Source organism: Streptopelia decaocto (genome assembly GCF_964273445.1).
Source record: "Streptopelia decaocto genome assembly, chromosome: 18".
NCBI classification, from domain to species: Eukaryota; Metazoa; Chordata; class Aves; order Columbiformes; family Columbidae; genus Streptopelia; species Streptopelia decaocto.
This window is the reverse complement of record NC_138673.1, coordinates 7,555,085-7,579,912: the sequence shown is the minus strand read 5'-3', so window position 1 is coordinate 7,579,912 and position 24,828 is coordinate 7,555,085. Positions and strand designations below refer to the sequence as shown.

General features: G+C 61.8%; 1 protein-coding gene across 3 annotated transcripts in view; it reads right to left on the bottom strand.

Moving 5' to 3' along the window:
- The window catches only part of ABR (ABR activator of RhoGEF and GTPase), a 39,453-nt gene extending 17,282 nt beyond the window's left edge, over window positions 1-22,171 (bottom strand). The window contains exons 1-6 of one of the 3 annotated variants that reach the window (XM_082068815.1): window positions 21,784-22,171; window positions 7,968-8,152; window positions 2,863-2,967; window positions 2,034-2,219; window positions 1,221-1,328; window positions 377-437 (exon numbers count right to left, since the gene is read on the bottom strand). In XM_082068815.1, coding sequence (XP_081924941.1) covers window positions 377-437; window positions 1,221-1,328; window positions 2,034-2,219; window positions 2,863-2,967; window positions 7,968-8,152; window positions 21,784-22,141 — 1,003 coding nt within the window. In that variant the 5' untranslated portion in view covers window positions 22,142-22,171. Of the gene's footprint in view, window positions 1-376; window positions 438-1,220; window positions 1,329-2,033; window positions 2,220-2,862; window positions 2,968-4,784; window positions 5,266-7,967; window positions 8,153-12,657; window positions 12,757-21,783 lie in introns of those variants that run through there. The other 2 variants (XM_082068816.1, XM_082068817.1) reach the window with 2 other exon arrangements.
- Window positions 22,172-24,828: the final 2,657 nt, after the last annotated feature.

The following is a 24,828-nucleotide window of genomic DNA, read 5'->3' as shown; positions in this document are numbered from 1 at the left end:
CACCCCCCACCTCACCATAGGTGCAGTTACAGCAGAGACGGACGACGATGAGAATTTCCATGGCAGCCCCGTCTCCGCGCAGCCATCTCTGCCGCCCCGCGGCAGCTCAGCCTGGCTGCAGCACGGCATCGGCATCGGCCCCTCAACACGGCTCCCGGCACAGCCAGCGGGCGGGGACGAGGGGGTGGGCAGGGGGTGGGGGGCTGCTGCAAGCCCCCAGCATCCTAGAGAGCTGCAGTCACCCCCCTCCTCCTCAGCTCCGCACACAGGAATGCAAAGGGCTCTGCTCGCAAGTGCCGCTCAATAATTCATCCGCGCCGGTCCCGCGCACAGACAAAAGGCTGCGTCCCCCACCCCACGCCTGCGCCCGCCATACCCTCCATGGTGACGGACGTGTGGCTCTCCTTGGAGTCCTTGGGACCCTTCACCTTCAGCTCCTAGGGAGGGAAAGGCCCATCAGAGCAGCCCACGGGGGGCTGGGGTGGGGGGGGGAAGGACATTGCTCAAGGTCATGGGGTCCTCCCCCACCCTTCCTGCACCCTGATATCTCCCCCCAGCCACAGCCCAGTCAGGTTGGAGGCCACACACGGGTGCTGGGGTGGAGGCTGCACAGGCTGCTGCCTGGCTGGGAGCAGCTCCAGCTGTACTCAGCAGCCGGGACCCAGTGGATCTGTGGGGCACCCTGGAACAGGGCCCCCAGCCCCACAGCAGCCCTGGGAGGCTGCTGGTCCCATCGAGCTGAACAGCCTGCACTGTGGAGGGGCTGGGGGGCACAGGGAGCCTGGCTGTAGCCACCGAGGTCCCCATTTCTATAGGGGAGCCAAACCTGGAGATGCAGCCAGCAGGAAATGAGCCACAGGTACCCAGCACCCAGACTCACTGGATGGGGTGAGTGGGTGCAGGCTGCTCTGCACCCCAGAAATAATGGCAGTGAGGGCTGAGCCTGACCTGAGCTTACGTGACACGGCACACAAACCCCACAACACCCAGAGACCATGACCCTCCGGCACAGCCACTGATGTCCCACTCAGGAACAGTCGCCAAGAGTGCCCAGGGCAGGGAGAGCATCTCCACGGGGCACACATGGTTGGCTCAGCCATGGAGACGGTGTTCTCTGCCCTGTGCTGGGACAGCGCAGACATGGCAGCCCTGTTCCTCCAGCACAGCCCTGTTCCTCCAGCACAGCCCTGTTCCTCCAGCACAGCCCTGTCCCAGCTTACCTCTGAGATCTTCTGGAACTGGTAGTTGCTCTGGCTGCACTTCTCCGCAGTCTCCAGCGCAATTTTGTAGTTATCCACAAACGCCTTGTAGACCCCTAGCTGGCTGGCCTGTGGGGAGCGGGGGTTAGCCAGGCATCCACTGGGATGCTGAAGCCCCCCCACAGCACAAGGGACCAGGCAGCCACCAAGATGACAGGGGCAGGATGCTGGGGCAGGATGCTGGGGCTCCTGCCCAGCCCTGTGACCCCACAACCTCCAAAATCCAGCAGAGAGCCAAGGAGTGTCCAGACAGCAAGGGCTGAAGCTACAACCATCTCCCAACACTCTTCCACCTGCCCTCTCCTCCTCTCCTCTCCGCACGGCCACGGCACCCAGGGACACAGCCCATGCGACCACAGCAAGTCCAAAGCAGCAGCAGGACCTGGAGCATGATCCTGAAAAGCCACCATGGCAGTGACCTCCTGCCTCTCCCCTGAGGGTCACCCATGTGCCCAGGCTCCTGCCAGCCCCATGGCAAAGCCACACCACGCACCTCCAGCCAAAACCCTGCCACAGCTGCACCCATGACCCGCCAGCCGTGGGCATCCCCACTGCAGCGAGGGGCACAGAGGTTGCACTAACTCGCATCCCAGGAAAGGAGGGCTCGGGCAGGCAGCAGTAGCTGCAGGGAGGGATGCAACAAGTCCCATGGCCACCGGTGAGCGCATGGCAAGGCATGAGCCACATCACGGCGCTGAGCCCCACAGCACAATGCTCCATCTCCCTGGTCCTCCTCCTCTTCCAAGCAGAGCAAGCCCCAGGGAAGGTGCATACCAGCTTTTGGAAGAGGTGGCCCATGGTGACATTGCTGTCCCACTGCTGCACTTTCGGGCACAGGCTGTCGTAGAACTCTTTGTGGATCTCATAGATGTCCTGGATCTTGTAGAAAATCGTCTCAATCTGCTGGAGGGTGAGGACAGGCTGCGACGTAGTAGCTGTGGCCTTCAGTGGCTTCATAGGCTGCCAAAGGAGAAGGGAGAACATTGAAGATTAGGGCTGGGATGGGAAGTGACCCCAAGACTCCTCTGGTCCCACATCAGGGCTTGTGGCAGCCTGGAGCTGCATCCGCGGGCAGCCCTGCAACCGCACCGCAGGCAGCAATGGCTGATGGCTGCCTCCTCCGTGGAGCCTGGGGACACTGGGGACGAAGGGTCTGAGCTGCCCATGATGGGTCCCGGCCAGCAGCTGGACCAAGGGGCCACTTCCAATTCATACATCCCCACAGACTTCCCTGTCTGCGGTGGTGGTGACCCCTGCGTTGTGCAACAGCGTCTCTGCCATGAGGGCCGGTGGGTCCGCAAGAGGAACTGGAGCTATAAATACCTCCCCACCAGGGACAATGGCAGCAGGGGAAGGCAAGACAGGGATGGATGGGCCAGAGCAAGGCTGGCTCTGGCACTGCTGCTGCTGCTTTAGTCCTGCCCTAGTAGTGCCTGGGCCAGACCTGACCAGGGGAGACTGTCCAGGAAGAAATTACTCCACTCATCCATCCACCCAATCGTCCACCTATCCACCCACCCTACCACCCACCCAACCACCCATCCATCCCTCCCTGCTGGGGGACATCCCTGGAGGGGGCGCCTGGCCTGGGGACTGTGCTCACCAACAAGAGGGCCTCCAGCTGGTTGATGTAGATCTCCTCGCTGGCCAGGAAACCGGAGAGCACCAGCTTCCGCATCTCCAGACCTTTGCCAGCATCTCGCTCGCCCTGTGAAACACAGGAAGGAGCCAGGCTGAGCCAACAAGTGTCACAGGAGGAGGCTCCTCATCCCACCGGCCCATCCCCAGGATCCACGCATGGGCACGTGTCCCCACCAGCATCGGGGAAGCTCCATGTTCAGGGCCGGGCATGTGCCCGCTGGGCGGCACAGCCAGGCTGGAGCCGGCTGGGAAGCCACGGGCTGCGCTGGCGTTGCTCCCCTCCCTGCTCCCGGCTGGCCAGCAGCCCGGCACTGCTGGCAGCACTCCAGGGTGGCGTGCGGCACGGCAGGACTCTCCCAGGGCAGAGTCCAGAGGCGCCCGGTGAAATCATGCCTGGCGGCGACGGTGCTGCCACGTGATCCGGCACCACCCTTTTCCCCAGCTGAAGCTTTCCCAGGGAAGTGCCACCCCAGCGGTCCAAGTGCCACCCAGCGGTCCCTGGCCGGTGGCACTGGGGCAGGTCCGGGGCTGTGCGGGGGCGCTCCAGCTGCCGGCAGCTCAGCCCATGCCCAGGTCTGCTGCAGCACTGGAGCTCCGGTGGCATGGCCCTCGTGGCAGGGAGATGGGTGATGCACGGCTGAGCTTGGGGGCTCTGGGACCCACCGGTGAGGCTCTGCCAGCACCCAAGCATGGGCACCCCAGCCCCAGGACCACCTCGAACACCTGGTGTGCCTTGGCCTCCCCGCTTACAAAAAAAAAACCATAAAAAAATCATACTCAGAAGCTAGGCTTTGCCACCCAGACCAGGACCAAGCAAAGCCATGAGGACATCAATTGCTTTGGGCAATAAGCCCCTCAGGACAGTCTGCGGGTTCTGCTTCACCCCTGCCTGTCCCACCAGCCCTGGACGTTGTGTCTGGCAGCTGCAAACGCCCAGGGGTGCAGGGCCATGGGGTGGGAATGGCCACAGGTCAGTATCTACCCCGTCCCACCCTGGTGTCTGCCAGCCAGCTCTGCCAACCGAGGTGCCCACCCTGGGGCTCCCCACCAGGCTGCACCTGGCCAGGCCACGGTGACCAGCATGGCATGGGGGTGCACGGGGTGGGGAAGCAGTTTTGTGCACTGGGAGCTTGCGGGCTTTTTGCCACCGATTAGTCACGGGCTCTTCCTGCTTCCCCCAGCCTGGGCCCTGCGCAGGAGCTGGGGAGATAAGGAGCCTGTCTGTGCCCACAGCGACCCACAGCGATGATGCCAGCTGGACCCCCGGGACCCAGAGGAGCAACCCTAAAGAAGGGTCTGGTGACCGCCCCATGCAGGAGACCCCAGGGAGAGTGGGGCCAGAGCCCTTCTCCAGCCCTGTGCCAGCACCCGGGAGAACCCAGGGGCCCCCAGTATGGTGGGTGAGAGAAGGGTGCTGGGCTGTGCCTGCCAGCACAGGGGGCCCCTATGGCTGCCCCCCAGCACTGGGGTTGCTGGTGGCCATGCAGTGGGACAGTGGCAGAGGGTGGTTCAACCCCTTCCTGAGCATCCGGCACTGGCTCTACTGAGCCACACAACCCTCCCCGCAGCAACAAGTGTGGCCCCCACTTCCCCGTGGGAGGAAAGCCGGGTGCTCACCGCAAGCACCCACTGAGCCCTCTGCACCCAATGGCGGGTGCAGCCCGGTCCCATGCCCCCAGCCACAGGCGGTCCCGGGGGGGCAGTGGGGCTGCAGTGATGCTGCAGTGATGCTCCTGCTGCCCCCTCGGCTCTGCCCCACATCAGCATCCACCGCACCAAGCCAGGAGCTGCTTCAAGACCCAAGTGTCATCAGCACCAGCAAGACGCCCCTCATTGCCCCCCACCCACCGCCCACCATAGGAGTGGGGTGCCCCTGCCGCCCACCTTCTCGCCGGCCGAGAACGGAGACCCGGGGCTGGTGGGGGTTCCTGGCTCTGAGTCATCTTCATCCTCCAGCACTTTATCCAGGTACCCTATGGCCTCCTCTTCCTCCTCCATGGCCGGCTGGGCAGTGGGGGACAGAGGGGACCCCACAAGGCTCCAGGTGAGGGGCTCACACAGCCAAGCTGGCCTGGCCTGACTCAGCCCTGGCCGTCGGCCACCACCGTGGGATGAAAGGAGCCATTATGGGATCCCCGGTGCTCCCGCCTGTCCCAGCTCCGGCCCTCGGCCCCAGCGTCCCGCCCGCAGAACCAGGCGCTCCCGGGGTGGCGGCACAACCGCCTCCGAGCGGCAGCGGCGACAACTCCGGGGTCACCAGCGGTGTGACAAGAGGGACAGCCTGGCTCTCCCCTGGGCTCCGCTCAGCCGGGGGGGTGGCCGGTGGTGGAGGGCCGCTGCCCGCCGCCCTGCGCCCCAGCAGCCCCGCCGCTCCGCCCTGCGCGCTCGCTACAGGAAATGCATCTCTTGGCGATGGAGGTGGGGCTGCTCCGCCGGCGGCCTGTGGTCGAGGCTGGGGCGGCCGCAGCCGCCTTCCCTGAGCAGGCTCCCCCAACGCCGGCGGAGATGCCCAGCAAGACCCATGGGGAAGGGTCCCCTGGCCCCATCATACCCCTGCGCTCTCCCCCAGCAGAGCAGCCAGTAACAGGGGAGCAACCGTTCTGCCTGCTGTGGCCCCCTGGCCTTCCCGTGTCCCACGGGCAGGCAGAGAGCTGGACCATGGGGACTGCCACCAGCAAGAAGTGACCTTGGACGGCAGCAGCATCACCAGGTCCCATAAGGGGACCTGGCTCTGCACCCCGAGAAGGGTTCTGGACCCCTCCCTGCTCCAGAGGGGACTCAGGGCAGGGTAACACAGCTGAGACACACGCCTTCCCGCAGCATCTGCCTGTGTCCTGCAGGGACCAGCACTGGCACCTCAACACTGCCCGGGTCCAGCCACAACCCCAGGGCAGCAGGGAGCAGAGACACGAGCGCTGACATGACGCCTGCAAGCGGACATCGTGGGGCCTGGTGAATGGGGCAAGAACGGGCTGGAGGAGGGGACGCTAACGCAAGAGCTGTTTCAGCAGTTTCCCCCTGCTCCTCGGTGGCAAAAAGGGAACCAGAGGCTGCACATGCTCTGCCCGCAGGAGCCAGCTCTCCTCCCCACGCCTGTCCAAGCCTGGAGACACTCCTGCTGTGAGAAGTAGGCAAAGACACAAGCACAGGGGCTTTCCAGAGCCTGTGTCCACGCCACAGCTCGACCTTTGCTAAGGGAAGCCTGTGCCAGGACCATGCCCACCACAGCCAGGTCCACAGAGCAGGGAACGTTCCCTGCCCAAGGGAATGCCACCTGCAGTGCCAAACACATCAGCATCTGAGCAGGGGCTGAGCCGCCACCCCACACCAGGACCATGGCGTTCATGCTTCCCAGGCAGGAGAGGGACAGATGGGCTGAGTCCGCACCCAGCAGCAAGAAGAGATGACCCACCAGAAACCTCCTCCAGCTCCCAGGCTGGGAGGTGACACCTCCAAAAGGCAGTGACACTGGTCCTGCCTGACTGGAGAAGAGCGATGGGGTGAGCCCAGCGCCCTGTGCCACCGGCCACAGCAGGGCCCGCACACAAGCCTGTTGCTCATCGCAAAGGTAAACGATGATGCTCCGCTAAGCCTTGGCATAAGCGGTTGCAGATAAAGAGATGGAGGCAGAGCTGACACTGAGCTCCAACACTTCCCAATCCTGTTAGTGCCAACCGAACCAGCTTCACCGCCTGCCTCCAGCCCCAGCATGTTCCGCCAGCCCCAAGGGCACTGCTTTGCCAGCATCACCCCCAGTCTCCCCAAAACCTGCTTCCCCAGGGCCACCCTTTGCTGTCCCTGCCAGCCCCCAGGAACAGAGCCCATCACCCACAGCACATCCATCGCCAAACCCCACTGCCAAACCCCGGCACCGGGGCGTCAGGCACACAGCTCGCATGGCTGTGCCCAGTGTCACACTTGGGGACAAGAGGCCCGGAGCCCAGGTGGCTTGGACCCAGCTCTGGGACAGGGTCCTTGGTGCAGGAGCGTGGCAGAGGGCCGGCAGCTCCCCCTCCCTCCCCAGGGATCACTGCCGTGCTGGGTGCCAGGAGGAGGATGCTGCGCAGCCCTGGGGAGGAAGCCACACCTCTTGCCTCCTCTGCCTCAGCATCCGGGTTAAGGGCTTAACTCTTGCCACGACAAAAACCTTCACGTTTCCCAGCCCGGCCTCCCCGCTGGCCAAACCCCAGACCCTGGTGGGACCCAGGCAGCTACCCCAGGCCGGGCAGCGGCAGGTGCTGGGGGAGCTCCCCTGGGACCAGGCGGGCACTCCCCAAAGCAGCCCCGAGTCCTGTGCTGGGGGGTCAGTGGCACCTGCTGTCCTGCCAAGAGCCCACTGGTCCAGGGCACACACTGGGGACGGCAGCCCTGGTGTCCTCGGTGACTGGGATGGCAGCCCAAATGCCCCCGGGGACAGGGGCTGCGCTGACCCCAGGCTTTAGGAAAACTTTTATTCCGGGAAAAAATAATATTTCACTTCAGTTTCCCATCCCGCAATTCTCCAAGCATCCCTCCCGTGACACATCCTGGATAAACCCCGAGGGTTTTCCGAGGATGCTCTCGGAAGAGCAGAGGCAGAGAAGTGGTTAAATCTAAGTTCCCCAGAAGAGGCGGGGGACAAGGTGTCCCCTCCAGCTGGCAGCTCATCGCCGAGTGCCGCTAGATGGAGCCGGCAGCCCGGCGAAGCGGCTGTGCCCTGTCCCCAAGGGCTCTCGGGAGCAGGGGACCCCGGGAACCCCCGCTCCCCAGCAAACCCGGCTGGGCTCCAGCACCCGGACCCCGCTCCTTGACCAGCCCGCGCAGTCCTGGCTCTGCCACCGGCCGGGCACAACGGGGCAGGGACACAACGTGTCCCACAGACATGGCACCACAACCAACAGCTGCACTGGGTGCAGCCCCTCGGAACCCAGAGAGCCACGGCCAGCAGGGATTGGGATGCCGAAGGACAAGTCCCCCAGGTCACAGCAGCACCAGAGCACTGCTGACACTGCTGACACACCGAGCTGGGCACCTGCAGCCCCGGCTTCAACCGCACGCGGCGCAGATCTCCACATCCCAAGCACCTACCCCTGTGCCAAGGCCATCGGTGGGTGTGGGCGAGACGCCATCCCCGCTCTCCTGGCCGCGGGCGCTGAGCTGAGGGGACATGGTGGGTGACTCGTCGATGTAGGGCATGGTTTCCGAGCCCTCTGGCAGCGCCTTGGGCTCCTCATTGCCCTCAGCATCGTACTCATCCGCACCATAGTTGAAGTCTGTCGGGGAAGAGAGGGTGGTGGTGAGCATCCAGGCAGCGGCACAGCCGAGGGTCACCGCATGGCACACCACAACTGCCCCAGCCCACGGTCACCTGCGGGTGACTGACCCCATGTCCGATACCTGGGACCACGCACGGACACGGATGCTCGCACCGGCCCCATTGGCTCCAGCTACCTGCTTTCTGCCTGCCCTGGCGAGCAGGCAGGGCATCACACAGAGCATCCTCGGCCCGCAGGGCAGCCTCTGCTCGACACACTTCCCTATATTTGCATAATTAACAGCACCGAGAGGCCGTGGGCCTCATCTGCGCAGGGACAGCTGCTCTGCCAGACACCCTGGCCGCACGCGAGCGGCTCTGACGTGCCTGCCCGGCAGCCGCCATTCCCGTGCCATCCCCGGGGAGAGATGGAGCCAGACTATCAGCCACAGCCACCGTCCTCCCCGCTTTCCCATGTCCGTCCTCCTTGGAGCGCGAGAACGGGTGCCAGGATGCCTGGGTCCGCAGCCTGGCGGACAGTGCCACTCCCATAGAAGAAGGGGGATGGCAGCAGCCCTATGGTGGGTGGGCAGCTTGGGCCACACTGAGCAGGCAGAAGGGGTCCGCTTTTCCCCCCAGCACAGGATGAGGCCACGGCTACACCACACCAGCACCCGTTTTTGGATGCCCCACGTTGTCCCCCCCATCAGCCGTGGCCCAGAGGAAGTGATTTTGGGGAGCTAGAGCCCGAGTGGAAGTGGGCAGGCCCCGGGGTCTGCAACGGGTCCCTGGGGCGCAGCGGGGGACCAGGGTACATCCTAACCTGTTACCATGGAAACGGCAGCGGCTCGGTGGCGGCGGGAAGAGGCGGCTGCAGCAGCCCCAAGATGCTGACAAAGGGGAGGGGGAAGGGAGCCCGGCTGCGGCAGGGGTGGCCGTGGGGTGCAGCTGGCACCCCTCAGCCAGGAGGGGCCAAGACACTGTCAGAGACCCCAGTCAAAACTGGGGGCGTGGGGATGGAGCAGCTACCCCAGACCAAACCCCACACTGCTGTCACTTCGTCCCCCCACGGCCCTGCCACCCCAGCTAAGGACTCCCCTGATTCCGGCCAACACCACTCAGCACATTAATATTGCATGTGGCTTCATACTGAGAGTGGATAAATCTTTAAATGAAAGAGCGCTGCAAAGCCTGCCAGGCTGGGAGCCCTGTTGGTGCTGGTGCGAGATATGGGGGGTCCCATCGTGCATCTGGGGAGAGCCCTGACATGGGCCAGATGCATTCTGACTCTGCCAGGACACCACAGCCCCTCTCAGATCTTGCTTCATTAGCAATTAACAGCTAATAACCACCCCTCAGAGGCTGGGGCCCCACCCTCCCAAGGCCACCACAGCCCCCATTCAACCCAGGAGCTGACTGGGAATGAATGAACTGGATGAGCAGAGAAGGGGGAGCCCAGAGTTCTTCCTGGGCTCTTCTCAGCTTCCAGGGAAAGGGGATCCCTGGCTCTAACCTGTCCTACCTCCTCGCCGTGGGATGTCCCTTTTCCCTCCTGCCTTTGAGAGGTCCCAGCTGGGATGCCTGCAGCACAGGCCAGGAGCAAGGCAGCTTTAGCACTGGTGTCCCCCCATGATGGCCACTGGGACACCTGTGCCACACAGCTTCCCTGAGCCCACCCAGCCAGGTACCATCTCCAGGCTGGGAATGGCCTGGAAAAACCCAAACTCCTCGCCCAAGCACCCTTCCCCATCAGCCAGGAAGGTCTAAGGGAAAGCCAAGGCAGCAGAGAGGGGACAAAGCTGGCTGTCCCCACCAGGCACACCAACTCAGAGGGCATCAGGCTTCCTCTCCACCAAGGCCAAGGTTTGCAGGTCCAGGCTTAACCACGGGGCAGTCAGTGTTGTCACCCAGAGCGGCAGTGAAACTGTGAGAGATCTGAGAAGCTGGGCTGGGGCGGCTCGGTGGCAAGGTAACAAGGAACACAGCTTTAATGAGGTGGCTGGGGACCCCGGGAGGTGACACCCGCAGCAGCACAAGGAAGAAGGCGGCACTGATGGCATGGAGGGGGAAGGGACTGGCCTGTGGGGATGCAGGCACGACCTGGCCCTCACACAGCCATTGCTCCCAGTTGGAGCAGACCTGCATCCCAATCCCAGACCCAAGCTGGGGACGAGACCTCCAGACAGTGCCCCAACAGGGACCAAGGGAGAGGGACTCTGCCCTGCCCGCAGGAGGGGGGACAGAGATGTGTCCCCATGGCTCCAGCTGTGTCACTCATAGATGTACAGTATTTACAGGGCTCTCAGCTGGGGATGCCAGGCAGAATGACCCCCCCAACACCCCCAGCAGTGAGAGAACTAAGCACCACCAAGCAGCCAGAACAGGCAAGGGGGACATTGCTGGGTGAGGGGACTTGGAGGGGCTGGCCCCCGTGTCTCCCTGCCTGTGGGGTGCTCCTGCCACCCAAGTCAGCCCAAACCAAGCACCTCCCTCCTTCCCGCACAGCTGCATTGCCCCTGCAGCCTGTTCCTGTGCCCATGCCAAAACCCAGAGCTATTTTTGCTCTCGTTTTTTTAGCAGCAGTGGAGATCCTCCTGCTCCACCCCAGGCATGGGGACTGAGGGGAGGGGAGCACCCTGGAGCAGGGGAGCCACTCTGAGGGACAAGGACACCCTGGCCTGAAGCAGCCTTGTAACTCCAGCTCCCACATGCAGCCCTGTAGCCCTGAGCTGATCTGGCCCCACAACGCACCAAGGAGGGGCACCCATGGGATGCTGACCCCCACAAGGGCAGGGGTCCTGCGAGCTGGCACATGGCCCCAGGAGGGTGACAGAGCCAGGAACGCATCCCCATGGGGGATTATTTTCCCCAGAAAAATAACATTTCTGCTATGTCACATCTTCCCAGATCCGACCTAGGCTAATCCCAGCATGATGGTTCCCAAGAGGGAACACGGCTACAGACAGCGGCTGGCTCCTGCCCAGCTTGGGCAGGTGATAGCACAGTCACAGCAGCTCAGGGTGGCATTTTCTTCACTTTCCAGCTGGGTATGTGCTGCTGCCACGCACTCAGCAGCACATCAGCACACCCCAATGCTCGCCTGTCCTATCCCACCAGCATCCGCACAGAGCCTGCAAGGTTTGGAGGAAACACCTCTGTTTCCCTGTGCATGGGTGAAAATTCACCATGACAACACGGATGCGTGAGCTGGCCTCAGACCTGCCTCCGCGGGCCTCCTCCAAAGAGCGGCTCAACACAAACAGCATGTCCTCCACACTGCCACTGCCACTTTTCCCCAGCATGACGAAGGCTGGACTCTTCCTCGCATCCCCCAAATCATGAATATGTCAAGCAGCCCCCTCTGTGCCTCTCCCCTCCATGGTGAGGGTGGCTGGAACAGGATTCGGGATGGCAGAGCCATCGCTTTGCAGAGATGCCAAGGCTGGGAAGGGGGGTGCGGAGGCTGGGGCTGGATGTGGCCTCGGGGCTCCAGCCCAGCCAGCTGCACAAGCCATGCTGGACCCCAGGGCTGCCGCTGCCGGATGCAGCCTCTGCCTGCGGGTGTTGGATGCTTTGGGCTAGAAAACTTTGGGGGGCTCAGCCATCTACAATGTGTCCCCCACAACCCCCACTCCCTCCAGGGCACAGCAGGTGCCAGATCTGTGCAGGGGGCACCATGCTCCCTTCTCTGGAGCATCCCACCTTCCCACACACTCATGCCAAATCTTGCTGCCCCACAAATGCTAGGCTCCGAGCTCAACACTGCACCCCAAACCCCACTGCCGGGGTGCCCATGCAGCTCAGCACTCCCCCAAGATGAACAACAGAGACACCATGACCGAGCTGCCCCATCCCCGAGCTGTGTCCCTGGCTCCCTCAGCTGCTGCTGAGACTGGGACCAGCACAGCTCCAGGGCTTGCTCCTCCCTGCTGCCCATCCATGGGACAGGAGGGGTCGCACCCCCTGTGCTGCTGCAGGACGCCCCCATCCACCAGCTGCCAGCCCCAGGAACCAGCACCGCGTTGCCACAGCATCCTCGGCACAGCACCTCGGAGCTTGCTGCAAAAACCACGGCTCGCGGCGAGGAGCCTTCCCATGGCCACAGAGCCACAGGGATGGGACCTGGGGCAGAAAGCACCCACGTCCCCAAGGACCCCCGTGGGCAGAACCATGTGTCAGGCTGCTCCAGCCCCGGTGAGCCCCACAGCACCGGGGTCACAGCCACCCATCCCGCTCATGCAGCCCCCCCGGCGCGGGTAGCAGGTCCCCAGAGCCTGGGGGATGCCAGATCGACTCCGGCCAGTGCTGCCCTGTCACTGGGGTGTGCGGGATGCTCAGGGAGGGGAGTGCAACCTCCTGCCAGCATCGCCTGCCCCCTGCCTGGGCTGGGCTGAGCCCAGGAGCCCCCCGGCACAGGATCCCGGGCACAGCATCCCTCCCCAGCGCGACGCAGCGTTACACAACAGGTAAGGAAGGGACCCCCCACCCCGGCCCCCCTCGGCCCCCCCAGCCCAGGGCACGTACTGCTGTAGAGGGTGTCGATCCAGGAGAGCCGCGGCAGGCCGCGGTGGCTCAGCGGCTCCATGCTCGGGAGGGCTACGCCAGCTCTCAGCCCCGCCAGCCCGCTCGCATCTCACAACAAAGGCGGCGGGCGAGGGCGGGAGGCGGGGGACGCAGGCCCAGGCGGGGGCTGGATGGGAGAGCGGGGCACGGCCGCCTGCCTGGGCACACAGCGGCTTTTCTGCCAGGGGTGCCCAGGGAAGGAGGTGCTGCCTGGCAATGGCAGCGTCCCGCCTCCCGCCCCTGCCTCGCCGGGGGGAGCCGAGCTCAGCATCCCCCCACACGCAGCCACGCCGACCCTCTGCAGGGGTCTGGGGACCGGGGAGGAGGAGGAGGGGACAGTGGTGGCACAGGGCAATACGGCTGCCACCCCAAGACACCTCAAGGAGAGGTAGGGGAAAGGAGGAGCCCGGCTCCACCACCCTTTCCACCATGGTCTTATCCCCTTTCTATGACCCAGGGACGCTGTGTCCCCTCCCCAGAAAAACCTCGCCAGCTCCTCAAACCACTGCAGCTGAGGGACACAAGCTCCTCTTGGCCCTGATCCCACGGGAGGAACCAGGACCCCCAGGAGCTGCCCTGCTCCAAACAACTGGGGCTGGCAGAGCAGGGTGTGAGCAGGCAGGGGTTAAACCACCCTCCCCAGCTGCATGTAGCCAAAGGAAATATAAAGTGCCAGAGTCATCAACCTCAATATGTCAGGGCACCAGCCAAGCGTTCAAGTGCAGAGGCTGCCCTCCCTCAGCCTGTGCCGGCACCGCTGCCCCTGTCCCTGTGGTGTGGGCAGCGTCCCCTGCCCATAGCGTTGGACGCATCCCCACGGGCTCAGCCTGAACCAGGCACCAGGACCAGATGGGAACCGGGCAGGAGGGATAATGCTCCACCAGGCACAAGGGGAAGGTAGAGCCCCTGGAGCATGAAGTGCCAGGACGCGGGTGGCACTGGCAACCGCCCCAGCTGGGAAACCTGAGGGGACCCTGCTGAGGTGCAGCCACCACCTGAACCTCACTCCCAGGGACGTCCACACCGGGCTCAGACACAGCTGGTACACTTTGGGAGAGCACAGCAATGCCAAGGCTGTGGCTCGGCATGGCTGGGGCACAGACACCGGGCATCCAGGGTGAGGAGCCATGGCTGCCCCTGGCACAGCCATGCCTCCCTAGGGGGCTGCATCCAGCCCCGGTGCAGTGAGGACCCACCGCCCGCACAGGTTCTGAGTCACCGGACTCTGAGTCAGCAGCACAGGGTGCAGCACCCCAGCTGCCATTTCACATGGTTGCCTGCCCCACTCCTGGCTATTTTCAGGAGCCAAGCGCATCCCCCCAGCCACCCCACAGGATGCTGCTGGGCACCATCACCACAGCACTGCCCAGTGCTGACACCCCCCTTGTCCCCACACCATTAGTATGGGCAATGCCAGCCCTGCCCAAGGGTGGCTGCGGTGTCACAGTGTTCTCCGGTCCCCATCACCCAGCAGCTCCCCCATTCGCTGCTGCCCAGACTCCAGCTCAGTACCACAGCCTGACCCCACTCCATCCTTCACAATCCCAATAGAGCATCCCCCTGACCCTCCACAGCCAAATCTCATGCCCCTGGAGCACCAGGCCCTGCCGATCGGCACAGCGAGCTGCCAGGAAGGTGACAGCGGTTGGGCTGAGCACATCAGCCCTGTTCACAGCAGGAAACCGCGCTCCGCTCGCACCTCGGGGAGCACCGCAGCAGCACCAGCAGCTGTAGCAGCAGCAGCAGCACAAGGTGCAGCCGCTCCCGCTCTGGCACGGTGCCTACAGAGCCATGGGTGCAGCAAGTGGCCCCCCAGGGTGGCCAGTTTTCCATGCACAGCTCTCTGTGTGCACATAGGGGTTTTTTCATGTTTTCCCCAGCGGGACACACTCCCTGGTTGCTCCTGCCCATCACACCAGCCTCTCCACACCACCATGCAAACCCCCCTTTGCACATCTTCCTCTTTATCCAAGGCAGCGCACGAGCTGAGCACTTGGAGGAGCCACCCATGGGCCACCAGACCCTCATGAGCCTTCCTGCAGCCAGACACCCCCAGCATGACAGCACTCAGCATGGGCAGTGCCGAGACCCAGGAGAACCAGGCAGGCAAGTGCCCCAGAGCCCGGCTGGGCAGGTGTCCTACAAAGCCTCCCCAAGCACCCAGATGCCCAAACTGGAGCCACCCATGTGCTCCACCTGATGGGCCATATCTGGTTGCACACACCAATCCGAGCAAATTCCCTTGCACAGCCTGGACAAAACAGCCCCACCAAACTGCTGGGTTCTATTTTTACCTTGGTTTTCATGCTTTTTTCACCTTTGGACACACAACAACAAAACTCCAAAAACCTGCAAAGCAGCTGAACCTCCCACCTTTCCCCAGGGCTGGGGGGAGCACTCACCTACCCACACCCAGGCAACCACAACCCTGCAGAATCACCGAATGGTTGGGGTTGGAAGGGATGTCTGCAGATCATCTAGTCCAACCCACCTGCTAAACCAGGTTCACCCACAGTGACACAGAGCGTTCCTGGGTGTGAAGATGCTGCCGACCACATTCTCCACCCCCTCAACCGCCCCCAGCACAGCTCCAGATGGGAGCATCCCTGCGGTGAGAGCCAAAAGCCAAGTCCTGCAGTTCCTCCCTGCCACTGGCCGCCCCATGCAGCCTGCCTGGTGTCTGTCTGTCTGCCTGGCATCTGCCCAGCCCCTGCTCGCCAGCCCACGCATCGCTATTTCTGGACTCTTGTGCAAGAGGCTCCTCCAGCCACAGCCACACGAGCCTCAGCGCTTGCCCAGGGCTGGGCTGGGGCTGGTGGTGACAACCTGGGACTGGGCCCACAGGTGAGCACCCTGGGCTTGCAGCAACCAGAGAGCAGCTCTGGAGCAACCTGCACCTCCAACGCCAGCATGGGGCAACGGAGATGTTTTCCTGTGGGGAGAGAGGGTGCTTTGGGGACACTATACAAGCAGCAGCGTTAGACAAGGACTAAGAGAGCAGTCGAGTCCTTTGGTTGGAGCGGTGAAGCCCAGATGTCCTGGAGCCATGGTAGGGACAGGGTCAGAGCTGCAGAGCCCAGGGCTACAGTGGGAGACGCGGCCAAGAGCCCGGCTACGTGAGCACCTCCCGTGCCCGCCCCGCTGGGCTCTCCGGGAGGTCTGCGCTGTCCCTCACTGGTGCACAGCAGCAGCTATTCCCTTGCCAGAGGTTGCAGAGGAGGAAAAGAGGCATAAATGAAAATGTTTCTACCCTCCCAACCAAGCAACACAGCAGATCCTTCCTACTGGGTGTCCTGAACATGCTGCTCCTCAGTCCAACTCAGTGTTAAACTTTTCCCCCAGCATCGCTTTCCTGCAGGACAAAACCCCCCAGGTCTGCACTGCATCAACCCCAAGCTCTGCTGGCAGCCCCGGGGCAGGGCTGAGAGGTGCCCGGAGCACAGGGCAGCTGCTCAGAACCTCCTGCCCTCGGGGAGCCAAGCAGAGCACCAGAGCCAGGCATGTCCCCCCAGCAAGTGTGGGAGCAGGGCAGAGAGCCAGCCACAGCAGCAACACCCTCGGCCTCTCAGAATACCAGGAAAGGAAAGAAAGGTGGTGGCTGCTCACAGGAAAAAGCCTCTAATATCAGATTAAGGCCTGGCCTAGCTATCGCAGTGCATCTCTTTTCTGAGAGGGATGAGATCGCAGCCCTATCTGCCAGCTCTGCCAAGGCGGCTCGGCCAGGTTTGCTTCCTACTGCAGGACTTGCAAAGGAGAAGGAAAAGGTTTTGGTTCATAGCGTCGGAACAAAAACCACCCATGGCAGAAAGCCCTGGTCTGAGCATAAAGGTCTGCCTATCTGCCAAATCTTCAAACAATCCCTGAACTTTGCAGCTGGGACTTATCTCAGGGCAGATCTGCAGAAGGTCCTTCGGGATTCTGCGTGGGGCTGGCCAGGCTCTGCTTCCCAGCTACAGCCAAGAAGTGTTGCTGCTACTGCTCTACATATGCAAATTATCCTGCTTAGCAAACACTGATAAAGTAACTAGCATTGGGAAAGCCAAGTCTATTTGAAGATGTCTTGTGGGGATGCAGCCAGGTCCGTGTGTTCCCCTGGCTGCTCAGACCTGGTCGCGCTCGTGGGGGCTGCTCTGGCCAAACTCCACGGGAGGGAACACCCGGCAACGCCACGAACCAGGGGCAGAGGTGCCGTTTCCCCGGGATGGATGCCCACTTTAGTGAGCTGCCTTGGCTAAACCAGGCTCCCCTCTCTAACCCAAGGGAATATTATTCGCCCATCAGCATGGGGAAAGTGTCTGTCTCTGTTGACGGCTGCAGGGCTGGCCCTGGACAACACAGAGCAGAGTCATTCGCTGGGATCCCAAACGGCGGCATCACTGGCCATGCTGGGCAGCAGGGAAGGAGGAACCACCCGAACAAAGAGCTCCCCTGCACAGAATTGTCCTTCCATGGAAGAAAAGAACAAAAACCAAAAAACAAAACAAACAAAACCACAAACAGATTTCAATAGACTTACAATGCAAATGTATTCAGGCCCCAGAAGGCACTTCTAGCTGTAGCCACCAAATGAGGGCTCCTTGCATGCCCTGCTGCTACCGGGACCCACACCACCAGCCACTGCTGCACTGAGCCCGAGGGGGCAGGGGGGTCACCTCCGAGCCAAAGTGGCACAGCCACGGGCACCGAAAGGGGAGCTGCGTTCCCTCCTTCCCTTCCACAGGGCTCTGGGCCAGCCTATGCAGCGCAGCGCTGCTGCTCATGGCCCGAACGCTGCTGAGCTGGGGGAGCTCAGCATCGTCTCTGCGCCAAATGCCACGGGGCAAATACCCGCCCCAGACAAACACCCAGCCAGTGGGAGCGAATGGCACACAGGGATATGCAAGGGATGCTACTGCATCTCTGAGCCCACAAGAGCGGGTACCACAGCCATGCTGGGGGAGAGGAGGAAGCTGCCCTGGGAACACTCACACCAATTTTGAGGATCTGGTTGGGAGGAGGTGCAGGTTCGTGATGCTGGCCAACAGCCAGATTCCCACTGCAATCGCGCTTCGCTGATGCGAGAGTGGGTGAAAGCCGGGTGAAAGCCAGACCAGCCTGCCAGAAGCACAGATGTGCCCACCAGGGCCGGTTCACTTACCGCCCCCCTGCCCGCTGAGAGGGACAGGGACCCCAACCCTACTGCGTGTCCATCCTCTCGCCATTCGCAGGGTGCCAGCTCCAGGATGAGGCATTTCTCCACCCAGCAGATGCTGTGGCCGCTGCCAGCTCTGCGCTGGAGCAGAGACCTCGGTGGTGCCCACGGGCAGAGCTGGTCCCAGCTTTCCCCTTTGTTCTTCCAGCTCCTGTACAAGCCCTCCACTATTTGCCCATCACAGAGAAGTTACTCCAGCCACCAGCACTTACTGCTCTTATTTAAAAGCCTTGCTTTTAGACAGCAACTGTTCCATTATACTCAAAGGCTTTTCAACCTCGCAAACTTTTGCATTTATTTATGATTTTCTTTAACGGTACCAACCTGCCCTAGCATTAACCCTTCAGTCCTTGGCTCGGGCAGCACAGCTCTCTGGGGAGGCAGCTCCACATCACGCAGGGGTTGTTGTCACGCTGCCATCATGAAGAAATGCCACTTCCCAAAACACCACCAGGCCCCGGAGCAGATGGAGACGGTTCAAAGGTCCCCAGCAGGCACACACACATGCTGTGGTTTTGTTCTCCCCTAAGCAGATAAAATTAAACACAGCAGCTCTGCCTGCCCTTCCCCAGCCAGAAGAACAGCCTTCAGCATCCTCAGAGCCAAATAAGCACTTTCCAACAGTGGGAAAAAAAAAACAAACCAACCAAACCAAACAAACAACAACAACAAAACAAAACAGGACACAGAGGAGGTCGATGCAGTCTCAGGAAGGAACAAGTCCCACTCATGCACCTCCCCACTTCGGGATCGCTGCTCCTTTGCCTCTTGCATGCCATGACCTACCTCAGACAGGAAGAGACGCACCAGGATAAACTCTGGACTTTGCTCACTATTTTCTATTCTTTTGCTGGGGCTTTATGGGATCTTTTTCAAGAAATAGACCAGGAACCGGTAGGTCAGCACTGCCCACCCCAGAGCTCGTGTCTCCGGGACACAAGGCACTTCACAGAGCTCGAACCCAGCAGCCTTCCAGAGGAGCTTCAGCAGCTCCTGCAGCATCCCAGCTCCACAGCAAAGCCAGCGTCTTTCTCAACCTCCCAAGGGCAAAGCAGGGAAACCCAACACCGAGTTTGTTCCACCTCTGTGTGCACTACCTGACTACACAAAGCATCAACGTGTCACTCCTCCCCATCACCAGCACAGTCACCCCCGACCCGCTCAGCTCGCCCTCTCCTCGTGGGTACCGACCCACAGCACCAGAGCCTTCACCACGAACTTGTGCCACGGCAAAAGGGAGGGGATGGAGGCAGCACCCAGGCAAAGCACCGCTGCACCCCGACCACCTCCCGGCGCAGCCCCGCGCATACTCAGCTGTGAGGCCAGCTGTGTGTTTGGCCACAGGGACAGGTGACGGCCGAGATGAAGGGAATTTTAGTCCTTTCCACGCTTCGTTTTAGCCATCTGCTCGCTGACGCTCGGATTTTGTTGGTCCCGGATGAGCTGGCATGGGCGTTATCTCAGATGCCAGGATCATGTATCTGGCTGTCACACGCGCTGCTTTCGTGCAATAGCTGCGAACAGGGGCATTTTGCAGGTTTCTTTGCTTTAAGTCAGATTAATCACAAGCTACTTAAAGGAAACCACTGTCTTTCTCTGGTAATTCTCATAAAGATAATATTCAACATGCCTTCGTTTGCTGTCCAGATAACGCTGCCATAGGTTATGGTGAAATGGCTGGGGACTGATCACATTCAGACACAGCACTGTTAAGCTCCAAAATTCACGTTGAAATACTGAGGGATCCCAGACAGAGCAGCACGACCGAATTACACACCACCCGAACTGCTGGTGGGAGAAGGGAACAGCAGCGCGGTCAGGAATTTTTAATTATATATGACAAAAATAAAGAGAAGCGAGAAGAAAACAATGGGAGCACTAAGTTAAAGAACTGTCCAGAGAAAGGGGGATCCAGGCAACACCGGCACGCGTTTTACTGTACTCTCAAATTCTGCTTTTAAATGTCAGTGCCCTCAGTGCACACAGGCGCCCTTATAACGTGCAACAAAGAAAAGTGCTGATGCTTGGGACGAGGCTGGGGAGAACTCATCGCCATTAGCCAACCTCCGCACAGAGCCGGCCATGCCAAGGGGCGAGGAGCTGGCTGCTCGGTGGAGAGGACGCTGCCTCCTCGGACGAGCACAGGGGCTGGGGACCATGATGGAAACCCATTTGGGGAAGGAAGAGGAGGAGGAGGAAGAGGCCACATTTAATCACAGCAGACGCAACACTGGATTTCAAGGTTTTGCCCGAAAGATTCACCCCAACTGGATGCAAAGGTCTTGGTCCAGCCACCTTGAAGCACAGCGCTGGGGCTGGAGGACCCCTCTGGGTTACAACGCCGGGACCCTGTGCTCCAGGGAAACTCCTTCAACGAGCCCAGTCCAAAAGAGCCCTGCACAATCCTGAGTGCTTGGAAACATTCAGGAGCATTACCCAGATATAAATAAAATGCAAGATCCGTGTGCAAGGTTTGCGCTTGGTCGCTTTGACGCACTCAAGCCTCCTCGGCTGCTGAGCAGCTCTCCAAAAACCACAACGGGTGCCTGCTGGTGGGGAGCTGCAGAAAGGCTTGGGGTGGTCCTTTTAGGTGACACATGGAACACTCTCGGTCCTTGCCATGGGGCTGGGAGCACGCTCCCATGTTCCCACTGACCGCGGAGGGGCAGAAACACACGTGTGAGCAAGCCTGGCATGGAGACAACACCCAAAGCAGCCATGTAGTTTGGATGTTTCACCTCCAGACAGCTTGGGAAGGTGAAACCGAAAGAGAGCTGTTGCCTGGCCCTGTGGACTAATGCAATAAATATAAATTATGCTAAATATTAAGCATGGCTCAACATCAGAGTGCTTGCTAGCCAGACAATCTTAAACCAGCACGATACAGCCTTGGGGAAAAACCACCACCCCAGACAATTGAGCAAGAACAAAATTAACTCAAGTCAGCTGCAGAATTAGCAACATAAAAAGTGACATTCCTTAGCTGTCAGGACTCTGTTTGAACCGGGATTAAAGCTGATGCAATAACAACTTCCAGGCCGCTGGAAGTAGGGCAGCATGACGGGTGACAGCGCTAGCTGGCTGCGCCTTCAGTGCCACAAAACGAGTTGCAAAATAATATTGCCTTCGATCCGCCCAGAGAACCACTCTGAGACACCTCAGCACTCCGGCATGCTTCTGCTTTAGTGGTTCCAGGACTTCCCCATGAGAGATCACAAGGTGTCACCCCAGGACAGGTGTCCCAGCGAGCCAGGTCACACCCAAAGGAAGTGACTCCCCTGCAGTGTCCCAGCCGCAGAGGTTGCTCCTGGGCCAGTGGCACATCACCAAGATCTACATGCAGGGGACTGGCCAGCCACCCGCGCTCCTCACATGCCCGACGATGGGGTCTTGGCACAGGCTGTGCTCCAAAGTGGTACAGGGACAAGACAGGGGCTTGGGGTGACCTTAGTGGTGGGATGGGGACAGGACAGGGGCTGTAGGTGGCATTAGTTCTTTGATGGGGATGGCACAAGGGCTTGGGGCAGCCTCAGCCACATGATGGCATGGATTGTCCCTGGTTGTGTGATGGGGATACCGGCAGATCCTCTGCCATGCCATGGCACGGGGTGCTCTGACTGTGTGACAGGGATGGCACAGGGGCTCAGGATGGCCTTAGCAGCAGCATGGCATGGGGTATGGGTGCCTTTGACTGTGCCACCGACATGGCACAGCAGCTCAGGACGGCCAGCACGAGGGCTGGCGGTGTCCTCAGCCACGGGATGCCCTTGACCGTGAAACGGGGATAGCACAGGGGCTGGGGACACCCTCGTCGCTCCTGTGGGATGCCCTGGGACGCGGGATGGGGACGGCTCCCCCTCGGCCGTGCCGTGGCCCGGGACCCCCGCGGCACCCACCTGCCGAGGACGCGTCCTCCGCGTCGGAGCTGCCGCGGCTGCCTCCCTCCGGGGAGCTGCCCTCGGGGCCGCCGGTGGGGCTCGGCGGCGGGCGGGGGGCGGCGGGTACGGCCGGCGGCGGCGGCAGGGGGACTCGGGCCAGCGCCGCCTCCAGGTAGCCCACCTTGAAGCGCTCCTCGGCCAGCGCCCGCTGCAGGCGGCGCAGGTGGCGGCGGCAGCGCTCCAGCTCCCGCTCCATGGCCCGCACCGAGCCCAGCTCCATGCGGGGCGCCGGTTCCCCCGGGAACTCCGCCTGCCAGTGCCGCGCAAAGTCCGCCCGGGCCGCCTCGCCCGCCGCCACCGCCTCGCCCGCCGCCATCCCCCCGCCCCGGTCCGAAGTTTCCCCCCTGCTCCGCCGCCGCCGCCTTCCGCCCCCCGCCGCCGCCGCGGGGCCTGACGTCGGAGCCCGCCCCCGGCCCGCCCCGCCTCGGCACGGCCCCGCCGGGGCGGGGAACAGCGCGGCCACCGCCCCCCCGGCTCGGCTGCGGCTGCCGGGTCACCTGCGCCCGGTAACGCCGCCGCTGCCGCTCGCTCCCCGGGGAGCAGCGCAAGAGCTCCCCGGGCTTCTAATATGACGGACGTTGGGAGCCCCAGCGGGGTGTGGAGGGGGTGTTGTATTCCCGGCTGTTTGGACCTTCGGTTCCTCCGCCCCGATTTCTGGGTCTCCCCGGAGGAGTTGCGGGACGTGGCCCAGAGGACGCTGTGCAGGCGAGCAAGCGTCTGGTGCTGGCAGCGTCAGAGCAGTTAACAAAGCGACAGCTAATGGCACAAACGATCCCACGCGCTGCAAGAAATTGGCCCCCGAGACAGAACAACTGAGCCTTGAAGGCGTGGGGTGGCTCCTGTGCCACCGAGCTGCTGTGCCCCCAGCCAGTGTGTGCCCCGGCCTTTGCTATGGAGCTCTACCCATCTCCTGGCCATCCTCATCCTCAGGCCAGTGATGCTCTGCGGGCCCTGGGGGTCTCAGAACGGATGGCCCATTCCCACCAGGTGTAGGGGCAGGCAAACACTCCTGTGGTGGGTGACAAAGGCCTGCATAAGGTTTTTCTATGCCACAGCGTATGGGCCCACTGCATTTAAGCTGCCAGGGAAGGGCATTCACTCTTGCCCCACAGGATGGTGGTTTCCAGCCCCGTGCCCTGGGTGGAGTCAGCTGTTCCCTAGTGCCATGGGAGATGCTGGGGTGCAGGACCTCGAGGGGTGCTGGAGGCAGTGGCTGTGGGGAGCTGCCTTCCCCCTCCTCCCTCCAGGGCCCTCACTGTGGCTGTGGATGACTCACAGGCTGTGTCCCTTGTGCCACCTGGCCATGCCCCAGCAGGAACAAAGCGCCCTATTTATTTACCCACGGGGCCCAGGCAGTGTCGCAACAACCGCCTCCTCCTTCCCCTCCGTCAGCACCCGGGAGCAGGGGGCTGCACAGGGGTGGGCATCTCCCTGTGTGCCAGTCCCTGGCTCTGGTCCCAGGGGGCCACTGTGGGCTCCCTCTCTGTGGTCTCTCTTCAGCAAAGCTGTGCTTCCCAGCGCAGCCTTGCTGGATGTTGCTGGGGCGCTGCCAGGAGCCAGGCAGCCCCCCCAGCCTGTGCCACCTCACCATCAGGATTTCCTCTCCAGTGAGGGCTGTGCTCCTAAATGGCCCCAGTAGCTCTCAGCTGGAAAAAACGGCAGTTTGGGGATGCTGGATGGATGCAGGAGGGAGGGGGCCAGTCCCAGACCCTTTGCAGGAACTGCAGCCCCAACTCAGCAGCAGTGTTAGGAGCAAAGATACACAAAACATGGGGCAAAGACACTCAAAACACTCTCCTGGGCTGTGGGACCCATGAGAGCTGTGAGGATGCTGCCCAGGATGGGCAGGTGCCCAGCAATCATCAGTGCCCTACGTCCCATGCGACACACGCTGGATAGGTGGGGTATCCCTGGGGGTCAAACGCCTTCATGGAGACTGAGAAGGAGGGGGGGGTGCCATGAGTGGCCTGATTTATGCATGGCGACGGATAATTACAGCTCTTTCATCATCTGTCATGCAGACGGGCCCAGCAGAGCCTTACAACACGTTTCTGACTCCCTGTCTCAGCCCATAAATCTCTCCAGCACACCGCGATAAATCAGCAGGGGCCGAGGGAGCAGGGCCAGGGTGGGCGTTCCTCCTGGCCTCCCACCCTGTAATGGGCACCTAGATAGGAAGCATCCAGGACAAGGTGGGACAGCCCAGCGGGATACACTAATTACAGGCAGCAGGTGGCATCCGCTGACCCATGATTTATGGTCTTATCTTGCCCGCTTCCAAGAGCTGGGGCTGGATCCCTGCCGGGCCAGTGCTGCCCAGAGCTGAGATGCTGGGAACCCCCAGCAGCGCTGCCCATCGAGCTCCTGGGGGCTGCGGGCAGGATGGGGCAGCGGGCTCTGCCCTGCCTGGTGGGCTCCTGGAAGCTGCTGCCTGCCCTCTGCCCCCATCGCTGCCCAAGCATCACCCCGGCTGGGCCACAGGGCTGTGCCCAGGTCAGCAACCTCTGCATCTGCTCCATACTGCACCTCCTGACCTCCCACACCAGCAAAAACATCCTCGCAGCAGGGGTGCGTCCTGCTTGGACAGCTGTGTCTCTAAGTGGGCCCGGTGTGCCTGTCCTGGAGTATCCCGAAGAGCCTCTTGCTCCTGAGCAGAGCTCGCTGTGTAAATCAGTGGCCGGTGGAGCCTCTGCTCCTGTGCAGAGCAAGACTGGGTGGCCAGAAGGCTGCTGGGGAGAACAAGAGGGCCATAGTGAGCACAGGTGAGTGCTCAAAAATATTTGTAAGCTTCACCTTCCTTTGAAGTCCTGCTGCCTGGTCCTCCCCTCTCCCTGAGGCCCTGGCTCCTGATTTATTGGGTTCCTGCAGCAGAGGCACCTAAATTAGCCCTGACATCAAAGAGCCAAGAGAGGAGAAGGGCAATAGACAAATAACCCCCCACTAATTGTAGCTATTGATCAAACATGAGACGGGACAATCAGATAGGAAGAGATGGCTCAAGCT